This window comes from Brassica rapa, chromosome A09 (assembly GCF_000309985.2).
Source record: "Brassica rapa cultivar Chiifu-401-42 chromosome A09, CAAS_Brap_v3.01, whole genome shotgun sequence".
NCBI classification, from domain to species: Eukaryota; Viridiplantae; Streptophyta; class Magnoliopsida; order Brassicales; family Brassicaceae; genus Brassica; species Brassica rapa.
Genome location: NC_024803.2, coordinates 11,979,812 through 12,007,527, shown reverse-complemented (window position 1 = coordinate 12,007,527; position 27,716 = coordinate 11,979,812). Strand labels below are relative to the sequence as shown.

At 31.5% G+C, this 27,716-nt stretch overlaps 1 protein-coding gene and 2 pseudogenes across 1 annotated transcript; 2 read left to right on the top strand and 1 right to left on the bottom strand.

Annotated features, from left to right (window-relative positions):
- Positions 1–11,414: 11,414 nt before the first annotated feature.
- Positions 11,415–12,714, bottom strand: LOC103838693 (basic endochitinase CHB4). The gene is made up of 2 exons (XM_009115143.3): positions 12,280–12,714; positions 11,415–11,954 (listed from the first exon to the last, which is right to left on the bottom strand). Exons 1-2 carry the CDS (start codon positions 12,674–12,676, stop codon positions 11,587–11,589), a joined length of 765 nt encoding a protein of 254 aa, XP_009113391.1. The 5' UTR covers positions 12,677–12,714; the 3' UTR covers positions 11,415–11,586.
- A 717-nt stretch (positions 12,715–13,431) lies between these two features.
- On the top strand, positions 13,432–24,277 carry LOC117128017 (annotated as a pseudogene).
- LOC103838692 lies at positions 24,106–27,647 on the top strand (annotated as a pseudogene).
- Positions 27,648–27,716: the final 69 nt, after the last annotated feature.

Here is a 27,716-nt window from a genome sequence, read left to right as displayed (position 1 = left end):
AATTTATGCTCTGATCAAAAAAGGACTGGAAATGGATGTGCATATGTGTTATCTAAGTCAGCTTTACAAAAAACTATTTATAGTTCATATATCATTTATGTCATCATATTTTTTTTGTCCATCATTTCTTAAACATCTTGAAATAAGTAATGCTAATTAATAATAAACTTTTGGCTCACAAAATAAAAATCAAATTTGTCTAATTATCTCTTAACTTTGTCTAACTGATATATGTATTTCTCAATTCTAAAAAAATAATATAGAATATTGTATTACATTATTTAAAGAATATAAAATATGACTACATAACATAAATATATTTTTTAAATTTTCTTTGTGGAAATCATTATGTTGTTTGATTGTTGTACTTGATTCACATATTTGCATAGATATTTGTGATAGATGAATAACTATATTTTTATTATCAGTAAATAATATATATTGATTATATAATATAAGAAAAATAAAATTATTTACTTTTTAAACAAACTTGTCTCATGTTGGGGACTCGGTTATAGACATATCATATTCGAAAGATACATTTTTACAATTATCAATCTTATTAACATTGAAAAAACAAATCTACATATCAAAACAATATCTCATACGATCTATTTGTGGAATAACTACTCTGAAGAAATTGAATTTAGGCATCAAAAAGGACTGGAAATAGATGTGCAGATATGTTATCTAAATCAGCTTCACAAAGTACTATTCATAGTTCATATATCATTAATGTCCATCCTATTTTTTTGTCCACCATTTCTTAAACATCTTGAAATAACTAATACTAATTAATAATAAACTTTTTGCTGGAAAAAAAAATCAAATTTGTCTAATTATCGCTTAAATATTTTATTAATATGGTCTAAGAAGCTTTCAAGTGATATCATAGTTTAATTTATTAGTTTTTTTTGTTAATTTTTAGAGTTTTTTGTATTTAAGATTTTTTTCCATATTAAGCTTCTATTTCTTTCACAAAATTGATATATATATATATATATATATATATATATATATATGTCATAAAAATTACCATCAAATCAGTTTTACTTATTTATTATTTTGTTTTAACGAAAATACACTTTTTAAATAATTTAATTTAAAATAAAATTATATATTAATTTGCTGTATTCTAACAATTTAATTGATTTAATTAATTTGCTTTGGTGGATAACTTAAAAAGTTTTCATATGAATCAGGGAAAGCAAGCTTATGTTGTTATATTATATTTATTTTGTGTATATAGAATCTATATATAATGCTAGTGTAATAAAGAAAGAACATTATTTTTTTGTAACTTCAAAAAGATACATTATTACAATTTGAAATGAATCAAAATTGAATAAAATGGTAACTAAATATTTGTAAATCTAATTGTTTAGTTGGATTCTCATGAAAAAAATCGATTGGTTGAACAAATGTTTCAAAATTTGTTGTGGCATTGTTTTGTCTATAAATTATAAAATTTATTGAATTAATATATTTAATTATTGCATCCTTAAATAATATTTTATTAAGACATTAGGGAAATATGTTTTGAGTTGTTTTGTCAAAATTGTACAAAAATCTATGCTTTTTCATATTTGTAACTTCAAAAAGATACATTATGACAATTTGAAATTAATCAAAATTGAATAAAATGGTAATTAAATATTTGTAAATCTAATTGTTTTTTTATCTTGTTTAGTTGGATTCTCATGAAAAAAAAATTGATAGGTTAAACAAATGTTTCAAAATTTGTTGTGTTATTGTTTTGTCTATAAATTACAAAATTTATTGAATTAATATATTTAATTATTGCACCCTTAAATAATATTTTATTAAGACATTAGGGAAGTATGTTTTGAGTTGTTTTGTCAAAATTGTACAAAAAATTATGCTTTTTCATATTTGTCACGAAAATTTATATGTTAAACTTACTTTTACAAAATTCTTAACTTTGTCACGAAAACAAAAATGTATGATTTTTCATATTTGTCAACGTTCTCACACTTTCAAAGAATATATTAGCTTAGTCACTTACTTATTTTTTTTTTACAAAACAAAGTATCGGAGTCTTGAAAGTTGAATTCATATTATTCTAAATGTACATAAGAGTGTGATTACATACTTAGTGGTTCTTGTATATGTGTCCAAGAAAGTTTCAATGGCTTAGTGGTAACTGTCCTATATATATATCATACTAACCCGGGTTTGATCCTCACTTTCGCATTGTTTTTTCATTTTTTACGAAAAATAAATGAGATGACATGGCAATTTCGGACTTTCTGATTGGTTGATTTTTCTATCATACGTGGACACCCTCTCCATGGCTTATATCCCCCTTTTAGTATAGTATAGATATTGTGCTTTTTCACTTTCACCTTTTCTTTTTATATAACTTTATAAGTTAAAAAGTACTTATTTCAATTTTTTAAATACCTATAAAAAAGGGTTTATTTGCCAAATAACCAAAAAAAATGAAAATTAGATTTTGGGAGAGAGAGTAGAGAGAGATAGGAAGAGAAAGTAGGAGAGAGGGGGGAATTTTGCTTAGTTAGTGTATTTAAGTTTTTTTCATGTATATAGGGTGCAATTTCCCTATAAAAAACATAGATTTTTTTTTGTATATGATATGTTTTGGATTTTGAAAAACTAACATATATTTATAAATTGAATATGTACAGTTATAATAAGATTTTTTCTATTATATTTACGAAACATAGAATAGAATTGCACTTATACTATCTCTCTTTGTGCAATCTCTCCCTCTATCTATCTTCTCTATCACCATCTTTGTCTCTCTCCATCTTTTCATCTCTGTATGTATCGTCTTTTTCTCTTCTTTCTCTTTCATTTTCTCTTTTTTTTTTCTTTCTCCAATATGTAATGTTCAAATAATGTATTGTTATATTCTATATTATTTACAAATATGGAATAGAATTCTAAAAGCTAAATATACTTCTCTCTTCTCTTCCTCTCTCTCTCTCCTCTCTCTCTCTCTCTCTCTCTCTCTCTCTCCTCTCTCTCTCTCCTCTCTCGCTCTCTCTGCTCTCTCTCTCGCTCTCTCTCTCTCTCTCTCTCTCTCTCTCTCGCTCCCTCTCTCTTCCCTCTCTCTCTCCCTCTCTCCCTCTCTCCCTCTCCCTCTCCCTCTCCCTCTCCCTCCTCCCTCTCCCTCTCCCTCTCCCTCTCCCTCTCCCTCTATTTGATGACTCTCATACTTCTACATGCAATACTATAGATGTACGTTTGTTTGAAATAATCTATTCTATATCGACATTTGAAATAGAATGGTACATGGCTGTTCAGTATGGTATACAAACGCTCACGTGGTACGAAGGACTTTAATGTCCATTTATGTGGCAAAAAGACACATTTCCCAAGCTATGGCTATATTATTAATTTTTTTCCTATTATGGTTATACAACAAATTATCCCTTTCTAAATTTTATTGAACATGAAATAATATTAAATTGACATACCGTCATCGGTCTCCTAACTCATTACAACCCATCTGGCAAATACAAAAAATAAATAATTGTAACAGTTTATATATTTAAAATTTGTATTTGAAAAAAAGTAGATTAAATTACGTACCGTGACTACAGAATATTCTGAAAAATTTGTTTGTAGACAACATTCAATGTTTTTGTCTTCGGCTTCCCTTCTTTACCAGTTATTAGGATTTTTAATCCAGATCTCGACTTAACTCTTGAAAGTGCAACTTTGCCTTGCATTTTGTAAGCATTTTATAAATTATTTTAAAATTATGATAAATTTATTCTTTAAACAACGATAAATAATTTAAAAATAATATTAATAAACATTTTTGGATTTTGTAATATTTAAAATAGTTATTATATAATTATATTCGAACACAGTTCATCAAGTAGAGGATAAAACTATTATAATTATCTTATATAAAATTTCGTTCATTTTATTTTATAGGTTATAAATATTAAAGTAATAAATAAAACATTATTAGTCTTTCAATAATTTCGAGAATAGTTTCCATAAATTGTTATTTGTAATATTCGTTAGATTATATGGCAAGTGATGTTAAACGTTAATAAGTTAAACAATTCTTTCATATTTGGAAAACATATATATATATATATATATAACAATGACAAATTAAATGGTAGACTAAGTAAACACCTGTTTTCTACCAGCGTGAGTTAGAACACCGCCGTATTTAAGAATCATAAGGGCCTCTACAGGTCTTTCTTCTTCGCCTTCACCATCCCACTTCAACGGCTTCAGTTGAACCTTTCTGTATATCCCTGAGAAATTTCCTCCCTGCGCCATTCCAAAAGGTTCTCTGTTGTGAGAAAATGACCTTATGAATTAAATTAAAAATGCATAATGCTAGCTTACTTATAAGATAGTATATTCAACAAAAAAAATGATATAAGATAGTATTACTAAATGATACTATGTAATACTTTCCCGGACAATATTCAACAAAGAGAGAGAAAGTACTAAAGAACCTCTTCAAGAAGTGATTTAACTTGGCGAAGCTTCTGAGCATGTTCAATCAAGGTTTTCTGGATCTCTATCACTCTCACGACCTGGTCTACATATAAAAAAAAGGAAGGCCATATTGTCGTTACCAGTATTCAACACATGGAAAAGATATACCAGACATGCTTTTTGGAGACAAGACACAAAGAGTTGAGTTCAGGGTTCTAAAGATGAGGAGCCTTTGCGTCTAAACACATTTTTCTTAGCACACAAGCAACATTATCGTAATACCTTAATAGTATGAGATGAGAGATTTGTGAATAATACTTTAAAGAATGAAAAGAGAATGTTTGTATTTTAAGACCTTGGGTGTCTCTTATATATATACAGTCGATTTATTCTCATATTAATGATTTTAATATTTTGCACAATAAATAATAAAATCGTTTATAGAAAGATATTAAATAAATATTATCAAAAAATGATTTGCATATGATATGATTTTAACTTGCGCAAGTAATCCATATTAGAAAGGTAAGTTATTAAAAACAAATAACCTAATTAGAAACATTAAAATTTTTTGTAAGCAATATAATAAATATGATATCAATATGCGCAAGTTTACCGTTTGAATAATAAGGAAATTTTTTAATATTTGTCTTAATTCTAAATCTTGACCAAAGATAAACTAAATCGATAAAATTTAATGATTTCAATGTGCGCAAGTAATCCATATTGTGAATAAGTGATTTGTATATTTAATGATTTCAACTTGCGCAAGTAATCTATATTAGAAAGGTAAGTTATTAAAAACAAATTTTGTCAATAAGTTATTTGCATATTTAATGATTTCAACTTGCGCAAGTAATTCATATTAGAAAGGTAAGTTATTAAAAACAAACAACCTAATTAGTAGGGGTGGTCACTTTACCCGATATCCGAAGTGGCAACCGAACCCGATCCGAAAAATCCAAACTGAAATCCGAACCGAAGTAGCAAAATACCCGAACGGGTATTGAATAAGGAAAGATTGGATACCCGAATCCGAACGGATAATACCCGAACCCGAATGGATATCCGAAGATAACCAAACATATGTATAATTAACCTTATATTTCTAGTTTACATCTCTCATTTTATATAAAATATTTATATTGATACTACACATACTTTAAGTTCATATGATATACATACAATTACAAAAAAATGATTTGCTACTCACTTAAAATGCATGTCAAGTTTTTTATTTAAAAATTAACAAAAAGTTACATCCGAAATTTTAAAAAAATAACTAAATTAATGCATTTTTAGTTTTAAAATGTTATGTCTAAATCTATTAACTATTCAATCTAATAAAAATAAAAAATTAGTTAACTGAAAGTTATATTTTTAAATATAAGAAACTTGAGAAATGAAAATTTTAATTTTTTTTTTCAAAATCTAAATATCCGAACCAGATCCGAAATAACCGAATCCGAACTAAAAATATCCGAACCCGACCCGAAGTACAGAAATACCCGAACGGGTTCTACACCTCTATACCAAAATACCCGATAATCCGAAATATCCGACCCGAACCCGAACGGGTACCCATGGCTAAACTAAATCGATAATTATTATCCCCTAGCTATATATGGGCTTAACGAAATCGACAATAGTTTTGGGCTTGTCTACATAAGCGATTGATTAAAATAAATGAAAAAAAAAATTCAAAAAAACCAGCCAATAGAATTATAACGTTTTTCCTGAGAAGCTCTATATGAGTGCCACCTCAGCAGAAATCACTAAAGTGACTTCTCCTTTAATGTATAGGGGGATTTCATAGCTTTTTTCTTTTTCTTCTGGTTATCTCCTTTCCTTAAGCCAGTTGCCAGTGATAACATCCAAAAAGCATTTGTCATTTAAATAAAAAGTAAATAAAATTGTTATTAGAGTAGTGGTGATTATGGTATCCACGTTGATTATGGTAATAGTATATAAATATAATAAACTATGCTAAATGGTATAGTTTATGTTAATGAAATTATAAAATGATTTAATATATTAATACACTATACGTATCCAAAATTAATAAAATTAAACCCAACTTCAACCAAATCTTTCAAAAATAAACCGAAAACACTAATCACTAAACACTAGAAAGAAATATAAACCCTAACCCAAATATCAAAATATGCACATAATACATAATATTAACTATTATCAAAATATAATAGTAACAAACGAAATATTATAGTACATATTGTTTAAATTTTTTAATATTTATGATTGTCGGGAGTGAGGCAATGCTTACCCCAACATCAATCCAAACGTACATCAAACTAAACTTAAAACACTAATCACTAAACTCTAAAAAGAAATATAAATCGTAACCTAAATATCAAAATATGCAGATCCAACTAAAATAGTAACAACGAAATATCATAGTACATATTGTTCAAGTAGAATAGCAAAACCGGCAGCTTACGGTATATACGAGTGGTGATGGTTACGGCGGAAGAAGTGAAAACTGGTATCAAGAAGATTGTGGTTGTTTTGAAGGATCTAATGGCAAAACTATAAAATCGAAAATTACAGATCTTGTTAATAACTAAAAGAAATTATGATGATAGAAAAAGAGGTGGTGATTAAAGACACAATAAATACAAAGCACAGTGTGAAGTTGGTGATAGGATACGCTGACGGAGGGTAAGGCAGTGGAGATGGAAGAAGAGTGGTGGTAGTTGATAATCAAAGAAGAAGAAGAAAAGTGTATTTTTTTCTTTCATTAACCGGTAACTAAGAAGTGTAATACAGTATATATTTCACAAATAATGGAGGAACTTTTTTTTGGTTAGATAGTTAATTATGATAGTTTTTGTGGCTATATAGCCTAATTCCCCTTCATATATTATATGAATGACTATAAAACGCTAAAGTTATACTATAAAAATGCAAATTTTGTCATTAAGAAGTCAATTTAGGCATGTTCAAGATTCAATTTATGTAACTTTGTAAATTTTGTCAGGTGTGTGGTATAACATTAATTATTTTTGAAAATCATTCCCATATATATTAATTGAAAATCATTTAAAAATTATAACTTATATTTTGTACTAATTAGAAAAGAGACCCGACGATGTGTCACATAATTAGAATATCAATTTGACTTACGTGGCAGTATATGAATCAATTGAATATTTTGTAAGTCCAATATCCAATTGCTAGAGAACGCTATAACCGAAAATATAGGAAGCGTGTATATTTAGGGATATGATATTATAGACTAGGGGTTTTGCCCGCATATGCGGGCATATCTTCTTACGAATATTTGTTACTTTATGTTTTGTAAATTTTAAAACCAGCATGAGAAATTATTATTTATGTTTTAAAAAGAAATTAAATCAAACATCAAATTATTTAATATTTTATAAAATAGCTTTGTACAAATATTTTTGCTAGATTAATATTTAATTATAAATTGTTTTATATCTTAATTTCTAACTTTTATAATAGAAAAATATTATTTCAAGATAACAACATAAGACATAAAATTATCTTATTTTAAAATTTATAATATTATACGTATAAATTCTTTTTAATTATATAATATATTATATATATAAATTCATTAAGAATAATAACGACATTAACCAGTCTAACTTTTAACGTAAGAGCTCGAATGCGAAAAATCAGAAGCTAATAATAGTACAAAATATAGAATATATAATATAAAACATAATAATAGATAGATTACTCATTTAATTAATAGATTTACATAAAATTTATAAAATTGTGCAAACTTTGTTAAGTTAGATAAACTTCTAACATAAAATGAAGGAGAAATTACATGTTTATGATACCACTTTTCATTTTTACCACCACTAAAGAGATATTTTCAAAAATACATTCTTCATTAAGTGACAAAAGACTCTTATGCCCTTGTTATTATATATATAATAAATTATTATTTAAATAAAAAAAATTAAATAAATAAAATTAAAAAACTAAAAAAATAAAGAAATAAAAAAAAGTAATAAAATAAAATAAATAAAAATAAAAAAAATAAAAAAATGAAATTTTTTTTTATGTTTTCGAATTATACTTTTTCAAATTCAAACTTTTTTATAAAAAAAATTTTGAAACTTTTTTTTCGAAACTTTTTTATTTTTTTTTCAAATTCCTTTTTAAAAAACAAAAATTATGTTTGAAACTATTTTTTAAAATTTTTAATATATTTTAAGTATTTATTTATATATTTATTAGAATCTTAAATTTCACATTCCAAAAACCCTACCTCCACCCCTCAACTCTAAACCCTAAGTCTGGATTAGTTAATCCTAAGGGTATAATTATATTTGATCCTTCATTAAAAATGAGGGTAAAAGTGGTTAGTGTAAACATGAAAAGTGGTAATATGAATGTGCTATTTGTGGCAATTTCCTAAAATGAATTGGTGATAAGAGAATTGGTCCATATATCTTATATATTGATTATGATCTCTTCTAACTTCTGGTGTGAAGCTTTTGTCCCTAATAAAACTCTATTTAATAGAAGTATAAATTAAGACTAACTCTTAAATTTTCACAATATTTACAACTTAATGCCCTTGAAATAATTAAATGAACTTATTTTTAACTAATTTTTGTCTTTTCTAAATTTAATGAAGTAATAATTACTCCTACTTCTATGCTTTCCATGTCTTTTTCAAAATTAATAAAACATTTCCTAAATTAAATTCACAATCAATTCAATATAACTCTTTTTAACTTATCTATTTCATATTAATATACACAAAATATTTATCTAACAATATAAGTTACATTTTGTCTCATTCTCCCACACAAATCACGTTACTCTTCATTTTTTTTGAACAAATTCTTCTTCTTACCAATATAAATAGATTACATGCACCATTATAATTATTTACCAACTTACCATGTATATAAATTAATTTATTAGACATTATCGTAAAATTTTGATTCACAAAAAAAAACAAAAAAAAACATTTGTATAGATGCACGGATCATATTCTAAAAATGGTGGTAATACAATTGACGGTTTACAGGAGAAAATAAAGGTAAAAAAAAATTAAACTATAAAATCTAATCTATTAAAATAGAAGTAAAAATTAAGATTAACCCTTAAATTTGCACAATATTTACAATCTAATGCCATTGAAATAATTAAATGAACCTATTTTTAACTAATCTTTGTCTTTTCTAAAATTAATGAAATGATAATTACTCCTACTTCTATGCTTTCCATGTCTTTTTCAAAATTAATAAAACATTTCCTAAATTAAATTCACAATCTTCAATATAAATCTTTTAACTTATCTATTTCATATTAACATTATAAACATCAATCAATATCAATAATATACACAAAATATTTATCTAACAATATAAGTTATATTTTGTCTCATTCTCCCACACAAATCACGTTACTCTTCATTTTTTTTTGAAAAAAATATTCTTCTTACCAATATAAAGAGATTACATGCACCATTATAATTATTTACCAACTTACCATGTATATAAAATAATTTATTAGACATTATCGTAAAATTTTGATTCACAAAAAAAAAACAAAATAAACATTTGTATAGATGCACGTAGGGCTGGGCATAAAATCCGTAACCCGAAATCCGAACCGAACCCAAACTGAAAAACCCGATCCGTACCCGATCCGAAATGTAAAAAATACCTCAGTGGATCATGTAGGGTGTTATAAAACATATCCGAACCCGAAGTGTTATTAATCGAACCCGAATGGATAACCCGAAAATCCGAAAAACCTGAAAACCCAAAAAAATATCCGAAGAAACCGATCCGAATGTCTAAATTAATATACAATATAAATATTTGAAACATAAATATGTACTTCAAATATTCAATTTCATATTTATTTAGATATAATATCTAACAATAAGTATTTAAAATTTAAATAAAAACCTTAAATACTTCATTATGTACAAAGAAGTATATATGTCTTATCTTTTACTTTTGAATTTTAGATTTTACTTTGGATATATCCGAACCGATCCGATATAACTCGAATCCGAGTGATATATGGTTACTTTGGATGTATCCGAACCGATCCGAAACCGAAGTGTTATATCCGAATCCGATCCGTACTTGTAAATTTACTAGAATGGGACCTAGGGGGTGTTACAAAAGAGAACCAAAATCCGAAAAACCGATCCGAATTCGAACGGGTACCCGAATGCCCATGCCTAGATGCACGGATCATATTCTAAAAATGGTGGTAATACAATTGACGGTTTACAAGAGAAAATAAAGTTTAAAAAAAATTAAACTATAAAATTATTATTCTTATAAATGTTATTAAATAATTATTTAACATAGGTAAAATTTTAAGATATATACTATCACTCAGAAAAATATTTTTTTACAAAAGTAAAAGCAAACATCCTCAAAGTCATGGTTTAAATGTACATAAACTTAAGTCCATTTATAATTTCTTATCAGTTACATCAAATTTATATTTTCTTTTTCTTTTTTTTTACAAATTTAAATCTTAATTTGTATATGTTCCAAATTTGATAGAAGTTTAACAATCATTTTATTTACTTACAAATAGTGTAGCTAATGTATCATTTATAAATAGTCCGCTAATTCACAATTGTCTATTTTCGTACTTTTTATTTAAAAAAAAATTCGCTATATATCTTAGTCATGGATCTAATTATATAAATGTTATATTTTTATATAATACCCAATATCGGTGATACATTTTACTCTAAAATGCTAAAATATAAAATTAAGTATAAATATAACATTTACATTTACAAATATGATTACATTTACAAATATATCATTAAATACAAACACAAATCAAATACTCGCGCAGTCGCGCGGATCAAAGTCTAGTAACAATGTTACGGCCGGAGAACATAATTGATTTTTGTAACAAATAAATAAAACAGTGTAAAATTAATCAAATTTTATTATTGGTCGGTAGGCGATGAAATAGGTTTCTTACTTTATTAAATAAAAAGTCGCTTTTATTCTTATCATATTGTTCCATATTTCAATCAGAGAACACTGAGACCCAACAATCCAACATAAAGTACATACTTTTATTAATATCATATCGTTCCATATTGCATTTGCATTATAAAGTAACACACGTGTTTTAGCAACTAAGGTTAGAACCAGGGTCCACACCAAGCTGTCCACAATAATCTCTGTAGTACCTAATCCTTTCATTGACTGCAGCCAAATTCCCACCGTTGCATTCAGTTCCATTGATAGCTCTTATGGTTGCTCCAAATCCTTGGTTGAGTACTGGCCTTACGCTATTCATCCAAAACAACAAACTTGTTTTGAAACCTAGAGTTGGGTTGCTACGAACAAGCTCACGCTGACGGAGAAGGTCGATATTGAGACGTTCACCACGAACGAAGTAGCCTATGCCAGGAGGATGGCATGGCATTTGTCGCTGAGGTTCCTGGCATTTATCACGTCGTAACGTTCCATTTATTGCTTGTATGTAGCAGAAGTCTATACGACATGCACATGAAACAAAGTGAATTATAATTAGCCTAATTAACTGAGATACATATTCAGATTTTACAGGCGTAAACGAAGACTGTTTCAAATACCTCACCTGTTAATTGTAAAATCCATTTATAAATTTCGAATAATGCATACGTTTAGAAATATTCAATTCTTTAGTTATCGATAATAAAACTATCATTTATTTGTAGCTAGCTGAAAGCTAGAATATCGGTCGTGACTATTGTAGATGTACGTGCAAAAATATTATTTTCCCTTTGTATTTATAATATTTTGAAAAAAAAACAGAGAAGAAAGAGAGAAGTCTTACGTCCAGTCCCCTGAGAATAATGAGCAAACATGGTAGCAATTTCACGTCTAGTAACGGAATTACCAAAGTTGGGAAAATTATTAGCGGCGTTAATGAAAGAGTCGTGAGTGTAGAATGTTTTTCCGGCGCAGCCGCTACCGGCTTTTTGTATAATGTTGTTAAAGAACTGCTGTGTCACAATGCTACTGACCGATCCACCGCCGTTTGGGGTTCTAATATTGCTTCTACAAGGACCTGCCCGGCATCCAGCACCGCAGTAAGCATCGTTGGTACCGCAAGAACCGAACTGACTGCAACAGAGGTTTGGAGCGCAACCGCATTTTTGAGTCTTGGCGGTTACAGAGTATAAACCAACGAGGGAAAGGAAAATTACTAAGGAAACTTTTGTGAAAGCCATGTTTTGGTTATTGTCTGTGGTTGATAAGGAATAATTTGCGAGGTATATATAGGGATAATGTTACATAGTTCGGTAATTTTACTTTTTGTTAGGTGAGGAAGTAATTTTTTTGCTTTTACTTTTTGTTAAGAAGAAGTGAAGAACGAGGGTGGGATAAAACACGAGGATGGTTCCCTGAAGAAGACATTGTGGAAACCAAGTCTTGTAACTGACAAGTCAACGTAGTTTTTCGGCTTAACCCATTATATATTTATAATCAAAGAATCAATTGTAAAAACAAACACAAAATTTCGAGAAACTTTTAGAAATATAATATAAAACTACAAAAAAACACTTTTTCTAACAGAGGATTTCGTCGAAATTTATAGTTTATATTAAAAAAACGTTCTCTTTCATCCTCTCACTATTAAAAATTAACAGAATGTTTTTTATATTCCGCTAAGAACCTCATCATAAAAACCCTTCATTAATCATGCTCTTAGGCAATATCTCTCACTCTCTCACTAGAGGAGAGAACAAGGTATGTGGATTGAGAGGAGAGATTACCACAGGCTCTCAATTGTAAAAACAAACACAAAATTTTGAGAAATTTTTCGAAATATAATACAAAACTACAAAAACACACACTTTTTCTTACGGAGGAATTCGTCGAAATTTGTCGTTTATATTAAAAAACGTTCTCTCTCATCCTCTCACCACATCGCCCACTCTCTCATTAATCATGCTCTTAGGCAACATCTCTCACTCTCTCACTAAGCCACATCGCCCACTCCCTCTCTCTCTAGGCCATATTTCCTAATCTCTCCTCTCGATCCACATACCTTGTTCTCTCCTCTATGACCACCTCGCTCAACTCACCTTGCCCGATCTACCTCACCAACTTTTCTCCCTTAGAGCATATCAGCCAATTTTTTCTTCCATCATGCTCTTGTTTAAGTCTCGTCCAAATCATTCTTTGCTTCGTCACAAACAAAGTTTCCGTTGAGGTTTTGCAGAAAAGTGTGAAATCTTTTATTTCCGTCAAATTTATCCAAACGTTGAATCAAAAACGGTTAACTTAAACATCAAGTATGTACATTAGACGAAAAAATATTCTATCATTTATTAAACTAACATCACAAAAAACCAAAATTCCAAACAAAATAATGATATTCCAAAAAGTCGTAAAATGTAAAATTTGTAAACACTGTGAAAATTAGGTGCCTAAACATACAGAACTGGCCTGTTTCAATATAAACATGTAAAGAAGCCCAGTTTGATGATGGTTTACTTTGTTTGGAGAAAAATAAAGAATAAAACAAGAAAACAAGATTTTCGAAAAAGACAAACTCGAATCTAAGAAATAAGGAAAAATTGGAGGAAATATGAAAAGAAGTAGATATGAATCTGCGGAAAAATGGCAAGAAACGACTTTGGTGAGTGTATAAAAAAAAGCTTGAGACATAAGAAAGGAGGAGATTAATAACGAAATTGTCAGACCATACATGCTCTACATCCGGATAACTTTAGGAAACTTAGTTCTAGGTAGTTATAGTTTAGCGAACATAATTTAAACGTTTTTCCGCTATTTACCAACTAGACGAACATCGCGAAAGCAGTTCGGTCTTTTGTACAAAAACTTGCAAACTAAACATGTTTGTCTTTTCACTTTGAAACTCAATCTTGGCGACTCCCATAAACAAGCGAGAAAACAAATTCACATTTCTCAAGCTCCACATTCCATCAAAAGCTCCACATTTCATCAAAAGCTCCAATACAGAGGTCGCCGTCACAATTTTTTTTATGTCTTCTCACCTCGCTAAGGAATGAGAAGACACAATATCATCCATGGAAGAAGCCAGTTCGTATTGTGCCCTCATCGTATGTTTCGACAAACATTTTTTTCTTTAACCAGTACACTGAGAAAATCATCGTAGAAGCTGTTAAGCTAGATGGGTTTCCAACCTAAAACCAATTGGTGATAAGTGGATTAGCCCATCTATCTTATATATTATTAAGGATCCCTTACAACTTTCGATGTTGGACTTTTGTTCCTAATACGCCCAGTCGAGATGATGGCTCTTTGAGCGTCAATTTCGAAATGTTTCAGCAAGATCGATGGGCCGATTTTGGGCTAGATCGATATTGGATCGGGTTGGATTGTTTGGATCGGACTCTGATACCATATTAAGCTAGATGAGATTTTTCAACTTAACACTAATTAGTGATAAGTGAATTGGTTCATCTATCTTATATATTATTAAGGATCTCTTCCAACTTGCGATGTGAAACTTTTGTCTATAATATAAACCTGACCAATGTATATTAAACGTGTGTTTACAATAATGAGTATCGTAAACGTGTGTTTTACAATGTTTTCCGGTTCTAAACCCATCATATAGGAATGGGATACAAAGTCCAGTCACCACATCACGTTTATACAAAAATCATGAAGGCTAGTGAAATGTTATTGTTTTTTTCTTCCTAGGCAGTTGACTCCTTAACATAGATTTTTGAAAAGTCTTGTGGCTTTGTCTTTGGTTGCAGCCAAGTTTTGTCTTCCTAGGCAATTGACTCCTTGACATATATTTTTGAAAAGTCTTGCAGCTTTGTCTTTGGTTGCAGCCAATTTATTTGCTATTTTCTTCAAGTTGCAGTTGTTTATAGTTACAGCTAGGCCTGTGATGGATCCGGATTATTTAAGGTATCCTGATCCGGATCCGTGAATTTAATATCTGGATCCGGATTCGTGGTTTCCAGATATTTGGATTTCGGATATCAGTCCCGATATTCTATTACTTGCAGATATCCGGATCCGTAAAAATAATTTAAAATATTAATTTTTTTAAAATACTATTTTTAATATACTACATAAATTAAATATTTATAAATATATTGATATATGTCTATAATATTGTAAAAACTGAAATATAATATTATACGATTAATTCATGCATAAATATTAATATATCAAATATAAATATTAAAGAAATTTAAAAATTTAATGTGTTTTAAAAATATGGATCCGGATCCGGATATCCAGACTTAAAAATTAAGATATCCGGATCCGGATTCGGTTTGGACAGATTCAAGATTTTACTATCCGAATTCGGATCCGGATACCCTGGATATCCTTTTTCGAAACGGATTCAGAGCGGATCTTGGATCGAATCCAGATCTCGGATAATAAGTCTCAGACCTAGTTATAGCCAATTTATTTTACTTTGTGTGTAGCATTTTAAAATTTTTGTCTTTAGTCCAGCTACCACATGTTGTCTACAGAAAAAGTCACGGAAACTAGTAAAATGTTTATATTTTCTTTTAAGCAGTGGCCTACTTGACTTAGATTTTGAAAAAGTCTAGCAGTTTTGTCTATGGTTACAGCAAATGTATTATTCTCTATTCGTCTAATGACATTTTGCAATCTCCTCGTCTCTTGAATATACACTTTCCTGCAAACTATGAGAAGCAATAAAAGTTTTCCATAGCGGTGAAGCTCCCATGGTGACCGGAAAGGCTCCCACAAGCATGAGGGACGTGTCTTGATACACGTGTTACAAAACTCCCCAAACAGGACACATGGTGGTGATGATAATCAACTTACCAACCTACAAATGAGCCTTATTCTTTAATTATTAAGTTGTACCTTTATTTGGGTCTTGTGTTACGGTAAATCGGATCCATGTAACTTTGCCCACTGGGCAATTATCAATCAATGTTGCCGACAATAAACGTGCTACACAGTCTAGCCACCACATGACGTTTATAAAAAAGTCATGAATGCTATTGAATTATTGTTATCTTCCCAGGCAGTTGACTCCTTGACACAGAATTTTGAAAAGTCTTGCGGCTTTGTCTATAGTTACAGCCAATTTAATTTACTTTGGGTGTGATTGATAAAACTTAGAGCAACTGAGAGTAAATAAAGTAGAAAAACTGGAAAGAAAAAAAGAAGGTGTTAATTAGAGTAAAGAGCAGAAATATGATTGGTAATAGATTAGAGTAATAAGAAAAATTTAATTATATATTTATATGTTTGAAATCAACAAAACAAAAGAGATAAAATGATAGTTATTGTGTTAATATTCACTTAGTGATGTGACATAGCAATAATAACATTAGAAACTCTATAAATTAATACTCGATAAATTAATAAACACGGTAAATTAATAAATTTTTCTAGTCCTAAATTAGGCTGATGTGAAATATGACACTAATTCATAAAATAATAAGATAATAATATTAAAAAAACCTTAGCTAAATATATAATCTCATTGAAAATATATATTAATAATTATGATATATATAATTTTTTATATATAAGTAAAGCATTTTATTATTTATTCATCTTCAAAATGAACTGTATCTCTAATTTTTATTTTTCATTTCAATATTTTGGTCTTAGTTTATCGAATCACACATAAGAACTCATATGTATACTTCCATACATATTCAACATACATAAAATGTATCAAATAAACTCACAAAATATATGAAATTCAAATATATAAAGTTTTAACTAATATAAAATATTATGAAATCAAATGTTCTTTCCTTTTAAATATAAATATTTTTAAAAATATAAATATAAAAATGAAACTTTTCATTAAATTTATAAATTATCATAGTCCCAATATTATTAGTTTATAGAGTTTTTACTGTATGTAGGTAGTTTTTGTTTTGAGCAAGACTATATGTAGGTAGTTATAAGATACACATAATATAAAGAGATATAAAACAATAAAATAGATTCACTTGCAAACATTACATTTGGAGTAAGGAAAAAGAAATATTCTCAGCAACATGAATGATAATTAGAGAAAATCATATTATTTTTTAGTGTGATTGGATGGCATTACTAGAGTAAAAAAGTTGGAGTAAATTTTTTTACTCTAGTTTAGAATTTTTTACTCTGAGTTTCTTTTAAATACATCCGAGAATGGTGAAAAAAGTTTTCCACTCATCTATTCTACAAAGTAATTTTTATTAGTTGTTTCCACCTTTTCTTTTACTCATAAAAACAAGGAGTAAAGTGCAGAGATACAAAAAGTAACATATTCTTTCCTTTAACCCTTATTTTTACGCTAAGTTACTCTAATTTCCTCTGTTATGTTGCCAGCCAAACCTTTTTTTTCTTTTCTTTTCTACTTGATTGGTTGGTAAGTAGTGAAAACCCGTGATAAATTCTTTTCACTATTTTACTTTTACTCTAAAAATATTTTGCAGTCACACCTTTTGTACTTGGCATTTTAACATTTTTATCCTTAGTCCAGCTATCACATGTTGTCTATAAAACTCAATGGGACTAGTAAAATGTTTACATTTTCTTTTTAGGCAGTGGCCTACTTGACTTAGATTTTGGATGAGTCTTGCAGTTTTTTCTGTGGTTACAGGAAATTTATTATTCTCTATTTTGCTTTATCACCCTATGCTAAATTGCCAATGGCATTTTTCTATATCCTCGTCTCTTGAATATACACTTTAGAAGCAATACAAATACGAAGACTTGTAGATAGGTCTTACGCTAGCTTTAGATAAGCTTTACATTCCTATTGTGTTTAGGATTATTCTCTTATGATAAGGTCATACGCTGACTTGGATGTTTTTTTTGGTCTAAAAAAAGGTGGTTTCACCTCTTTGCCGGGAACCCAAACATTGTAAATAGTCCATTCCACCGTGAATTAAACCCGAGTTGTGATAGTTACAACCGTAACCCCTTTACCAATAGGCCAACTTAGCGTAGGTTGAAGGTGGTTTCACCTATTTGCCGGGAACCCAAGCATTGTAAATAATCCCTTCCACTGTGAATTGAACAGGCGACGGCTCCATCGCCTTGTACCTCCTAGGTAGGGTGGGTTCCGTAAGGCGCGCGCCATGGAGGCGCCTAGGCCAGATTGCGAGCAGATCCAAGGCGAGCAAGGCGCAAGATGAAGACTTTATGTAAAAAATTTGTAAACCGTATGTAAAACCGTATGTAAAACCGTATGTAAACCATGTATGAAACCAAATCTAATTAATAATTAAACTTTAGCCGTCTAAACCTTAATCGTGGGAAACTTAAACGTCTAAGTAATAATGAAAGTCCTAGTTTTTTTAAATACAAGTTATGTAACTAAACAACAACATAGATTTCAAGGTTTTTTGCTCAAGGTTAGAACTCTCTAGTCTTTACTTTTTCCAATCTCCTTTGTGTTTATTCTTCTTATAGATTCCTGAGTTCCTTTGTCACATATTAAAACGTACTGCGGTTGCTTTCGTCGGAGTTAACAACACACGGTAGTTTTTTACTCTCTGCACTTTCTTTTTTTGTTCTCTTTTTTTTTGTTTTCATTCTATCTCATCTTTGGTCAGTGATCACAGTCTAGTTATGAATATAACTTATGATCAGTCTGGTTTTTGTCTCAATCTCTTTACGTGTAATTTACTTTTTTTTCCTTTGATCACAGTTTTAATGTCTGAGGCTGGGGTTAGTGCTACTCGTCGTGAAGTTGATCCAGGAAGAAAATATGGAATCATGTTGAATAACAATTCCAACTCTTGGAAGTGTATATACTGTAAGAAATACTTCAACACTGGAATTTCATGTCTCAAGCAACACTTGAGAGGGGATCATAGGAATGCCAAAGCTTGTAATTTATATCCACTACATGTGAGAGAGGAGTTAATCAGAAACAAGCAGATGAAGGAGGACGAGATAGCTGCTCGTAACTTGGCTCTCCAAGAAGAATAAGAAGGTCTTGACGAGTATGATGAAGAGTGTGCGAAAGAAAGAAAGTCAGCCGCGACGGTCTGTCCATGCTAAGAAAAGGAGAGTTAGAGGTCCACTGGACAGGTATGTGAGTGTTCCTCCTCCTGGTGTTTTGCAAGAAAGGAAAGATGGAAAGAGTACTCTTGGAGCTGCTTGTGATAAACAGTTAAGGGAAGATATATGTGGAGCTATAACTAGGTGGTTTTTGGATGCTGGTCTTGCGTTCAATGCAGTCAACTATCCTAGTTTTAACAAGATGATTCAATTAATTGGGCAAAATATGGACCAGGGTTGAAACCACCAACCATGTATGAATTAAGGGTTCCACTGCTTAATAAAGAAGTGCAGAACACTCTTGTCCAAATTGAGGAGAACAAGGAGTGGGCTAGTAAAGGATGTTCCCTTATGTCTGATGGTTTGAGGGATTCAGTGGCTAAGAAAGACATTGTCAACTGCTTAGTTAATTCCCCTAAAGGTTCTGTTTTTATGAAGTCGAAAGATGTTTCCGAAGTGGTACATATGATCTGAACCAGTATTTCTTTTCAACGTTTATATTTCTTTGTTTTAACACTTTATTTTTTTTAGGTGAAAGATGCAACATTATTGTTTAACTTGCTAGATGATATGGTTGAAGAAATTGGATAAGCTAATGTAGTTCAAGTAATCACAGACAATGCAAAGAACTACATAAAAGCTGGTAAGTATTTATTTCCATCTTCCATCTTTAAAAGTTTTATTTTATTTTTTTGTAACACTAATACAAAATATTTAAGTTCAGGAAAATTGCTTGAAGCAAAAAGACCTCATCTCTACTAGACTCCATATGCTGCACATTGCATTGATTTAATATTGGAGGACATTGGAGAAATCCCAGCATTGAAGAATGCCATGAAAAAATGCATGTTCATGAATGGATATATCTACATCCATGTCCCTCTTGTGAACATGATGAGAAAATTCATAAAGCAAAGAAATCTGCACAGGCCGGCTATAACAAGGTTTGCTACTTCTTGCATAACCATAACTCAGTTTCTCAAACAGCATAAACCTTTAAGGGATATGGTCAATTATGCTGAATGGAGTGAGTCTAAATGGCCCAAAGAAGCTGGAGCAAGAAAAGTTAGACAGTATCTTATGCAAGCGAGTTTTTGGAATAATATTCGACGTGCTCTGAAGCTTATGACTCCTCTTGTCAAAGTATTTAGGATGGTTGATGGAGAGAAAAACCAGCTATGGGATACATTTATGCAGCCATGGATAGGGCAAAAGAGACAATCGCAAGGGATTTCAACTGAAATAAAGAGAAGTACGAAAAAGCCTTTGAGATCATTGACAAAAGGTGGCAGTGTCAGCTTCACCATCCTTTGCATGCTGCTGGGTATTTCTTAAACCCTTCAATCCATTACAAATATCACGATGATGTACGTTGCGCCGAAGTGGAAGGGGGCTTGTACAATTGCATTACTAGGTTGGTCTTTTAAATTGTGTTTTTGTTTTGTATTAATAGGTTGGTACACCATTTTCAGATGATAGTTTTGTTTGTGTTGCATTAATAGGTTGGTTCCAGATACAGAAACTCAAGACAAGATAATGACAGAGTTGGATGCTTTCAAGGACGCTACTGGTATCTTCGGCCACGACATGGCCATTAGGCAAAGAGATATCAAAGCACCAGGTAACACAAATTTGAATTACTTTTAGATAATTGATCTAAATAAATACTAACAATATTTTTATTTTAATAGCTGAATGGTGGTCTTGTTCTGGATCTTCTGCTCTAAATCTCAGAAGCTCTGTTGTTAAGATCCTTAGTCTAACTTGTAGTACTACTGGTTGTAAAAGAAATTGGAGTGTTTTCCAACTTGTAAGTTTTTTTAATCACTTTTATTGTATATTTTAGGTGATTTTTTTTAACTTATAAGTTTTAAATTTGATTTGTAACAGCTTCATACGAAAAAGAGAAATCGGCTGAACAACATGGTTTTTGTGAAGTACAACAAAGCTCTAAAACGCTGAAGCTTGAGAAGTGTGTGTGTCACCAGAGATCCTATTCTTTTGGATGAAATTGATAACAACAATGAGTGGTTGATTGGAATAATGGATGGAGATTCATCTGATAATATGATTATTTGGTGTGGGGAGATGATGATTTGTCATGGAATGTTGTGAGCCAAGCTATGGGTGTTGAAGAACCCAACTATTCTACTAGAGGAGCTGGAGCAAAAGGTGCAAGTTCATCTAAAACAGATAAAGAGAAAGGTATTGCTAGCTCAAACCAGAAGCAATGCTATAGACCATCTGCGCGTGCTATGACATTGTTTGATGAGAAGGATGAGTTGGAAGAAGATTTAGATGAAGATGACCTTGGGCATGAGGATGTTGAGTGTGATGATGAAGATGAGAATAATGGTATTTCTGAAGATGAATTTTAGGTATTGGTTTTAAGTTGTTTATTATGATATTATCTTTTGGTTTCTACATTTGAGACTTTGTTTTTGGGTTTTCGGTTTGAATAATTTTGTTTTAGTTCAACTACCTTCAAATAATAAAGCTTGCATCTTATTTTATTTAAATTAAGTGTCTCTTACGTGAATTGCACAAGTGTTTTTAACTTTTCTTCTCCAATACACGACAAACCAAGTCATAATCAAAAATATTCTTCATGGCGAGCGCCTTTTTGCACCATGGTGTAAGGCGTAAGGCTAGGACCGTCTCGCCTTGGTGCGCCATGCGCCATTTTAAACACAGGTTACAGCCGTAACCCCCTTACCACTAGGTCAATTCAGCGTTGGTCTGACTTGGATGTTGTATAAATACTTGGGCACTGACATTATACAGACTCTGAGATCACATACATATTGACAAACGCTTTTGGTCGTGTCCCATTTCAAAATCTAGTGTCCAAAGTTGGGCAATACAAATCCACGATTTTAGTGGCGGAGCTAGAAATATTTTTTACTAGGATCATAATATATAAATTTGATATTAAAACTTGATAATATATGATACTATAACAAAAAAAAAATTTCTAATGGGAGCATATGACAACATATATATATAAATTAGTGGGGTCAAATGCTAAAGTTTGCAAAAATATTAAATTAATTTTAGAAAAAATGTGGTTTCATCTATTTACCGGGAACCTAAGCATTGTAAATAGTCTATTCCACCGTGAATTGAATCCGAGTGGTGGTAGTTACAGCCGTAACCCCTTTACCACTAAACCAACTCAGCGTTAGTATAATACGTTTAGTGGGATCCTGTGACCCCACAACCCCTTCTTTGTTTCTGTCCCTGCACACTCTTCAACTTGAGAAGGAATATTGGAATGGATGTACCTTTAAAAAAGATAAATACAAAGACTTGTAAAAAAAAGACTTGTAGAGAAGTCCTACGTAGTGTTTTTTTTGGGATAAGCTTTGCATTCCTATTGTGTTTAGGATGAGGTCACATGCCGACTTGGATGCTACATAAATCCTTGGGGGTTGACATTAATTATATAAAGACAAGCATTAGAGTAACCTTACTGGTGAGTATGTAACTCAGTTTTTAAACAAAAATTAAAATTATTATTTAATAACTTTTTATTTATTTAATTAAATTATAAAGACTTTTAAAACTATAAACCATTTAGTAAATGACATGTGTAAATCAGTGTTTTGAAACCCAACCCGCGGTTGAACCGGTAAACCCGGTGACCCAGAAAAAAATCTGGTTTGGGTTTTGTGAAAAATCCAATATTTAAAAACCCACAAAAACCCGAAAAAACCCACTAAAACCCGGAACCCGATACCGGTTGAACCACCGGTTGAACCAATAAATAATTTTTACGTCATTTTTTTAGTTTTTAAATTATGTTTTATATTCTAAGTTTCCAATTAAGAAGTTTTCCGTTTTCAGTTTTATATTTGTGATTTTTAGATTTTGATGAAAACTTCACTATGCCACTTGAAAAAAATGAAGTGAACGATGGTAGAGAGATCCAAAATTAGTTGATGTGATTTGATGTTAGTTTATTTCTGCTATTGACAATTTATTACAATGATCTTTTACTTTTTTTTTATTTTTAGTTTGAAGTTTAATTTATTACTCACACTAGACATTTAAATATTTATGATTTTTATTCAGAAAATTGTAAATAGTCTAAACTATTATTTGAAATTTTGTATGTCAAATGAAAATAAAAATATAAAAATGAAAGTTAAGTATTTTCTAAATATTTTTTAAACATAAAATATTTTCTAAATACTTTTTAAACATAAAATATATACATATCCAAACTATTATTTTATGTTTTAAAAAACATTTAGAAAATATTAAACTTTAGTTTTCTTATATTTATTTTCATAGCTAATATATTATTATATAATAAAATTAATTCATTTATAAACCCGCAGTTGATTCAGTGACCCATCGATCCGGTAAGTCGTCCGGTTCAGTGTCTGGGTCGGTTTTAAAAACATTGTGTGTAATACAAAGTATCTAATAATATGGGTGTAGAAATACATTATCATGTCTCTTTCCTATTTTTTTCTTTTTTTTTTCCTTAAATATTAAGATACTTTATCGGTACTGCTCTTATAATAAGACCGGCACTTTTGATACCTAATCTAAATCTACAAAACTCAAGATAGGTGTTAAAAAAAAGTGACATAAGTGGTAAACACTAGTAACATACTAACATGTATTAACTCCGTTGACTCATTGACTTGGATGGCTTGAGACAAGAATCCATGTCATTCTAGAAAAGTATCGCACCTGTGAAGTGGTTGGTGAGCCAATTTATTATCACCACAATGTGAATTGAAAGTTCGAAATGCTTCGTCTCGTACAAAGCTAGTTTCCTACAAAATACATAATTCTTATAAGCATCAAAATATCCTTTAACCAAGATTAAAAAAAAAAAAAAAAAAAACTGAGAATCATGAAACTGGTTCTTTTGCTTTCTTTTATTGCTCTTGCGCTACTCGAAGCATATGGTGAAACTGATATGCAAGCGTTGCTGGTATTTAAGTCTCAAATTTCTGAAGAGAAAAGGCTGTCTTGTCCTCATGGAATCGCTCATCCCACTTGTGCAACTGGAAGGGGGTTACATGTGGCCGCAAACACAAGAGAGTTACTCATCTTAACCTGGAAAACTTGTCATTAGATGGAGTGATATCACCATCAATTGGTAATCTCTCGTTTCTCATATCACTTGATCTCAATGGTAATTCTTTTGGTGGTACTATTCCTCAAGAGGTGGGAAACTTGTTTAGACTTGAATACTTGGATATGGGAATAAATTCTCTGAGAGGACAGGTTCCAAACAGTTTGTACAACTGCTCTAGATTGTCGAGTCTTCGTCTAGACTATAATCATCTTGGAGGGAGTGTTTCTTCAGAGATAGGGTCACTGACAAAGCTCGTCGATCTAAATCTTTTCAGAAACAATCTGAGAGGAAAACTCCCTGCGTCTCTAGGAAACTTGACATCTCTAAACCAACTTACATTATCAGACAACAAACTAGAAGGAGAGATTCCGGGTGATTTAGCTAAATTGACACGACTAGAGGATCTTCAACTAGTATCTAACAATTTCTCAGGTGTTTTTCCTCCAGCTATCTACAATTTGTCTTCACTCAATTATTTAGGCCTCGCTTATAATAACTTCTTGGGTCGGTTGAGACCTGATTTTGGTGTTCTGCTACCAAATCTTATAACGTGTAACCTGGGAAGGAATTATCTAACAGGAGTCATTCCAACAACAATTACCAATATCTCGACTCTTCAAAGATTGGGAATGAACGAGAACAGTCTGACAGGAAGTATTCCTTCCACTTTTGGAGAAATACCAAATTTGAAATGGTTATTACTTAGTTCCAACTCTTTGGGAAGTGACTCTTCTTCTAGGGACTTTGAATTCCTCACTTCTTTGATTAACTGCACCCAGCTAGAGAAGTTAGCGGTTGGTTGGAATAGGCTCGGGGGTGACTTCCCTGTTGACATTTCTAATCTGTCCGCCAACCTCATAGCTTTGGAAGTCGGAGGAAACCTCATTTCCGGAAGCCTTCCTCACGACATTGGGAATCTCATAAGCCTACAAACTCTAACGTTCGATCAGAACATGTTGTCTGGACCACTCCCTACCTCTCTCGGGAAGCTTTTAAACCTGAGGGTTGTAACTCTATCATCAAACAGATTATCAGGAGAGGTGCCGTCTTTTATAAGCAACTTCACTATGCTGGAAACACTCGACTTGGCTAACAACAGTTTCCAAGGCATGGTTCCTCCAAGTCTAGGAAAATGCAGCAATTTGCTACATCTTCGTATGGATTCTAATCAGCTGAAGGGGGAAATCCCTCGGGAGATTACGCAAATCCAGCGGCTTATTCTCCTTGACATGTCTGGTAACTCTTTGGTTGGCTCTCTACCGGAAGATATTGGAAAGCTAGAAAAACTTATTACACTGGCTGTTGCGGATAATAAGTTATCAGGGAAACTCCCACAAAGCATTGGAAAGTGTCTCACAATGGAATATCTTTATCTGGAAGGAAACAGTTTTGATGGAGATGTTCCTGATATGAAAAGGTTGGTGGGTCTTAAAGAAGTTGATTTGTCCAAGAATAATCTCTCTGGAGGTATACCTGAATATCTTGCAAACTTTTCCAAGTTGGAGTATCTCAATTTGTCTTTTAATAAATTCAATGGAAGGGTGCCTATATTTCAGAATACTACTATGGTTTCTGTATTTGGAAACAAAGATCTGTGCGGAGGGGTTAAAGAGTTTCAACTAAACCCATGCCTCACGCAAGAACCATTGGCGGAGGCAAAGCGTTCCTCTCATCTAAAGAAAATAGCGGTTGGAGTTGGCGTGGGAGTAGCGTTTATTTTGCTGATGTTGTTGGTAGCTTTGATTTGGTTCAGAAAAAGAAAGAAGAATAAGCAGACCAGTGATCCAACTTCTTCTTCTGCAGCCTTGGAAGTCTTCCATGAGAAGATAAGCTACGGAGATCTTCGGAACGCAACAAATGGCTTCTCTGAAAGCAATATGGTTGGGTCAGGCAGTTTCGGTACAGTGTTTAAGGCGTTTCTTCTCCCCCAGGCGGGGGAGAACGACGTCGTTGCGGTGAAAGTACTAAACATGCAGAGACGTGGAGCGATGAAGAGTTTTATGGCGGAATGTGCATCTCTCAAGGACGTAAGGCATCGTAATCTTGTGAAACTGTTGACGGCTTGTTCGAGTATTGATTTCCAAGGAAACGAATTCAGAGCTCTCGTATACGAGTTCATGCCGAATGGAAGCATGGATACGTGGCTGCACCCGGAGCATCTTAAAGAGCCCTCAAGAACCTTGACACTTCTTGAGAGGCTCAACATTGCTGTAGACGTTGCTTCTGCTTTAGACTATCTTCATGTTCATTGCCACGAACCTATAGCTCATTGTGATCTCAAGCCAAGCAACATCCTTCTAGATGATGATTTGACTGCCCATGTTAGCGACTTTGGTCTGGCTCGTCTTCTCATCAAGTTCGACCAGGAGTCTTTCTTCAGTCAACTGACTTCAGCTGGCGTTAGAGGGACAGTAGGTTATGCTGCACCAGGTAAAACTATCACGCATATGCAAATTCCTTTAATAAAAGAAAGAAAATTAGTTTTTATTTTATTTTTATCAATCCAGTTTTGTTTCTGTTAATTATGGTGCAGAATATGGGATGGGAGCACAGCCATCAGTACATGGTGATGTGTATAGCTTTGGGGTTCTCCTTTTGGAAATGTTCACTGGAAAAAGACCTTCGGATGAGTTGTTTGGAGGAGACTTTACTCTAATTAGCTACACCAAATCGGCGTTGCCGGAAAGGGTTTTGGACATTGCAGATAAATCGATTCTTGACAGCGGTCTCAGGGTTGGTTTTCCTGTTGCTGAGTGCTTGGCATTGGTTTTGAACGTTGGACTTAGGTGTGGGGAAGAATCCCCAATGAACCGTTTGGCAACGAGTGAAGCCGCAAAGGAGTTAGTCTCAATCAGAGAGAGGTTCTTTAAAGCTACAAGAACAGTCAGACGCTGAAGTGTGTATGACTTTTTCTACAAACTTTGCCATCCACTTAACAAGCACTGAGGTCTATATAATATCTTCTTTCAAAATTTCTGTTTTTTATTTTTTTTTACTCTATATTGTTAATGAATGCTTGTGCTATTTTAAGACAACATAGCTGCCTTTAGTTCCGTTCTCGGATTATGAATCAATTAAGCAGACACTAAGCATATGCATTTTCGTTCATAAAACAGCAAGGCCACACCTAAAAGTGACCAACTTCTCAAAATGTCCCATTA

Bases quoted from the DNA above. Each gene is read 5' to 3' on its own strand.
- LOC103838693 (XM_009115143.3), bottom strand. From the start codon at position 12,676: ATGGCTTTCACAAAAGTTTCCTTAGTAATTTTCCTTTCCCTCGTTGGT. The intron at 11,955-12,279 runs GTAAGACTTCTC...CATGTCGTATAG, and splicing joins TTATTCTCAGGGGACTGGAC to ACTTCTGCTACATACAAGCA.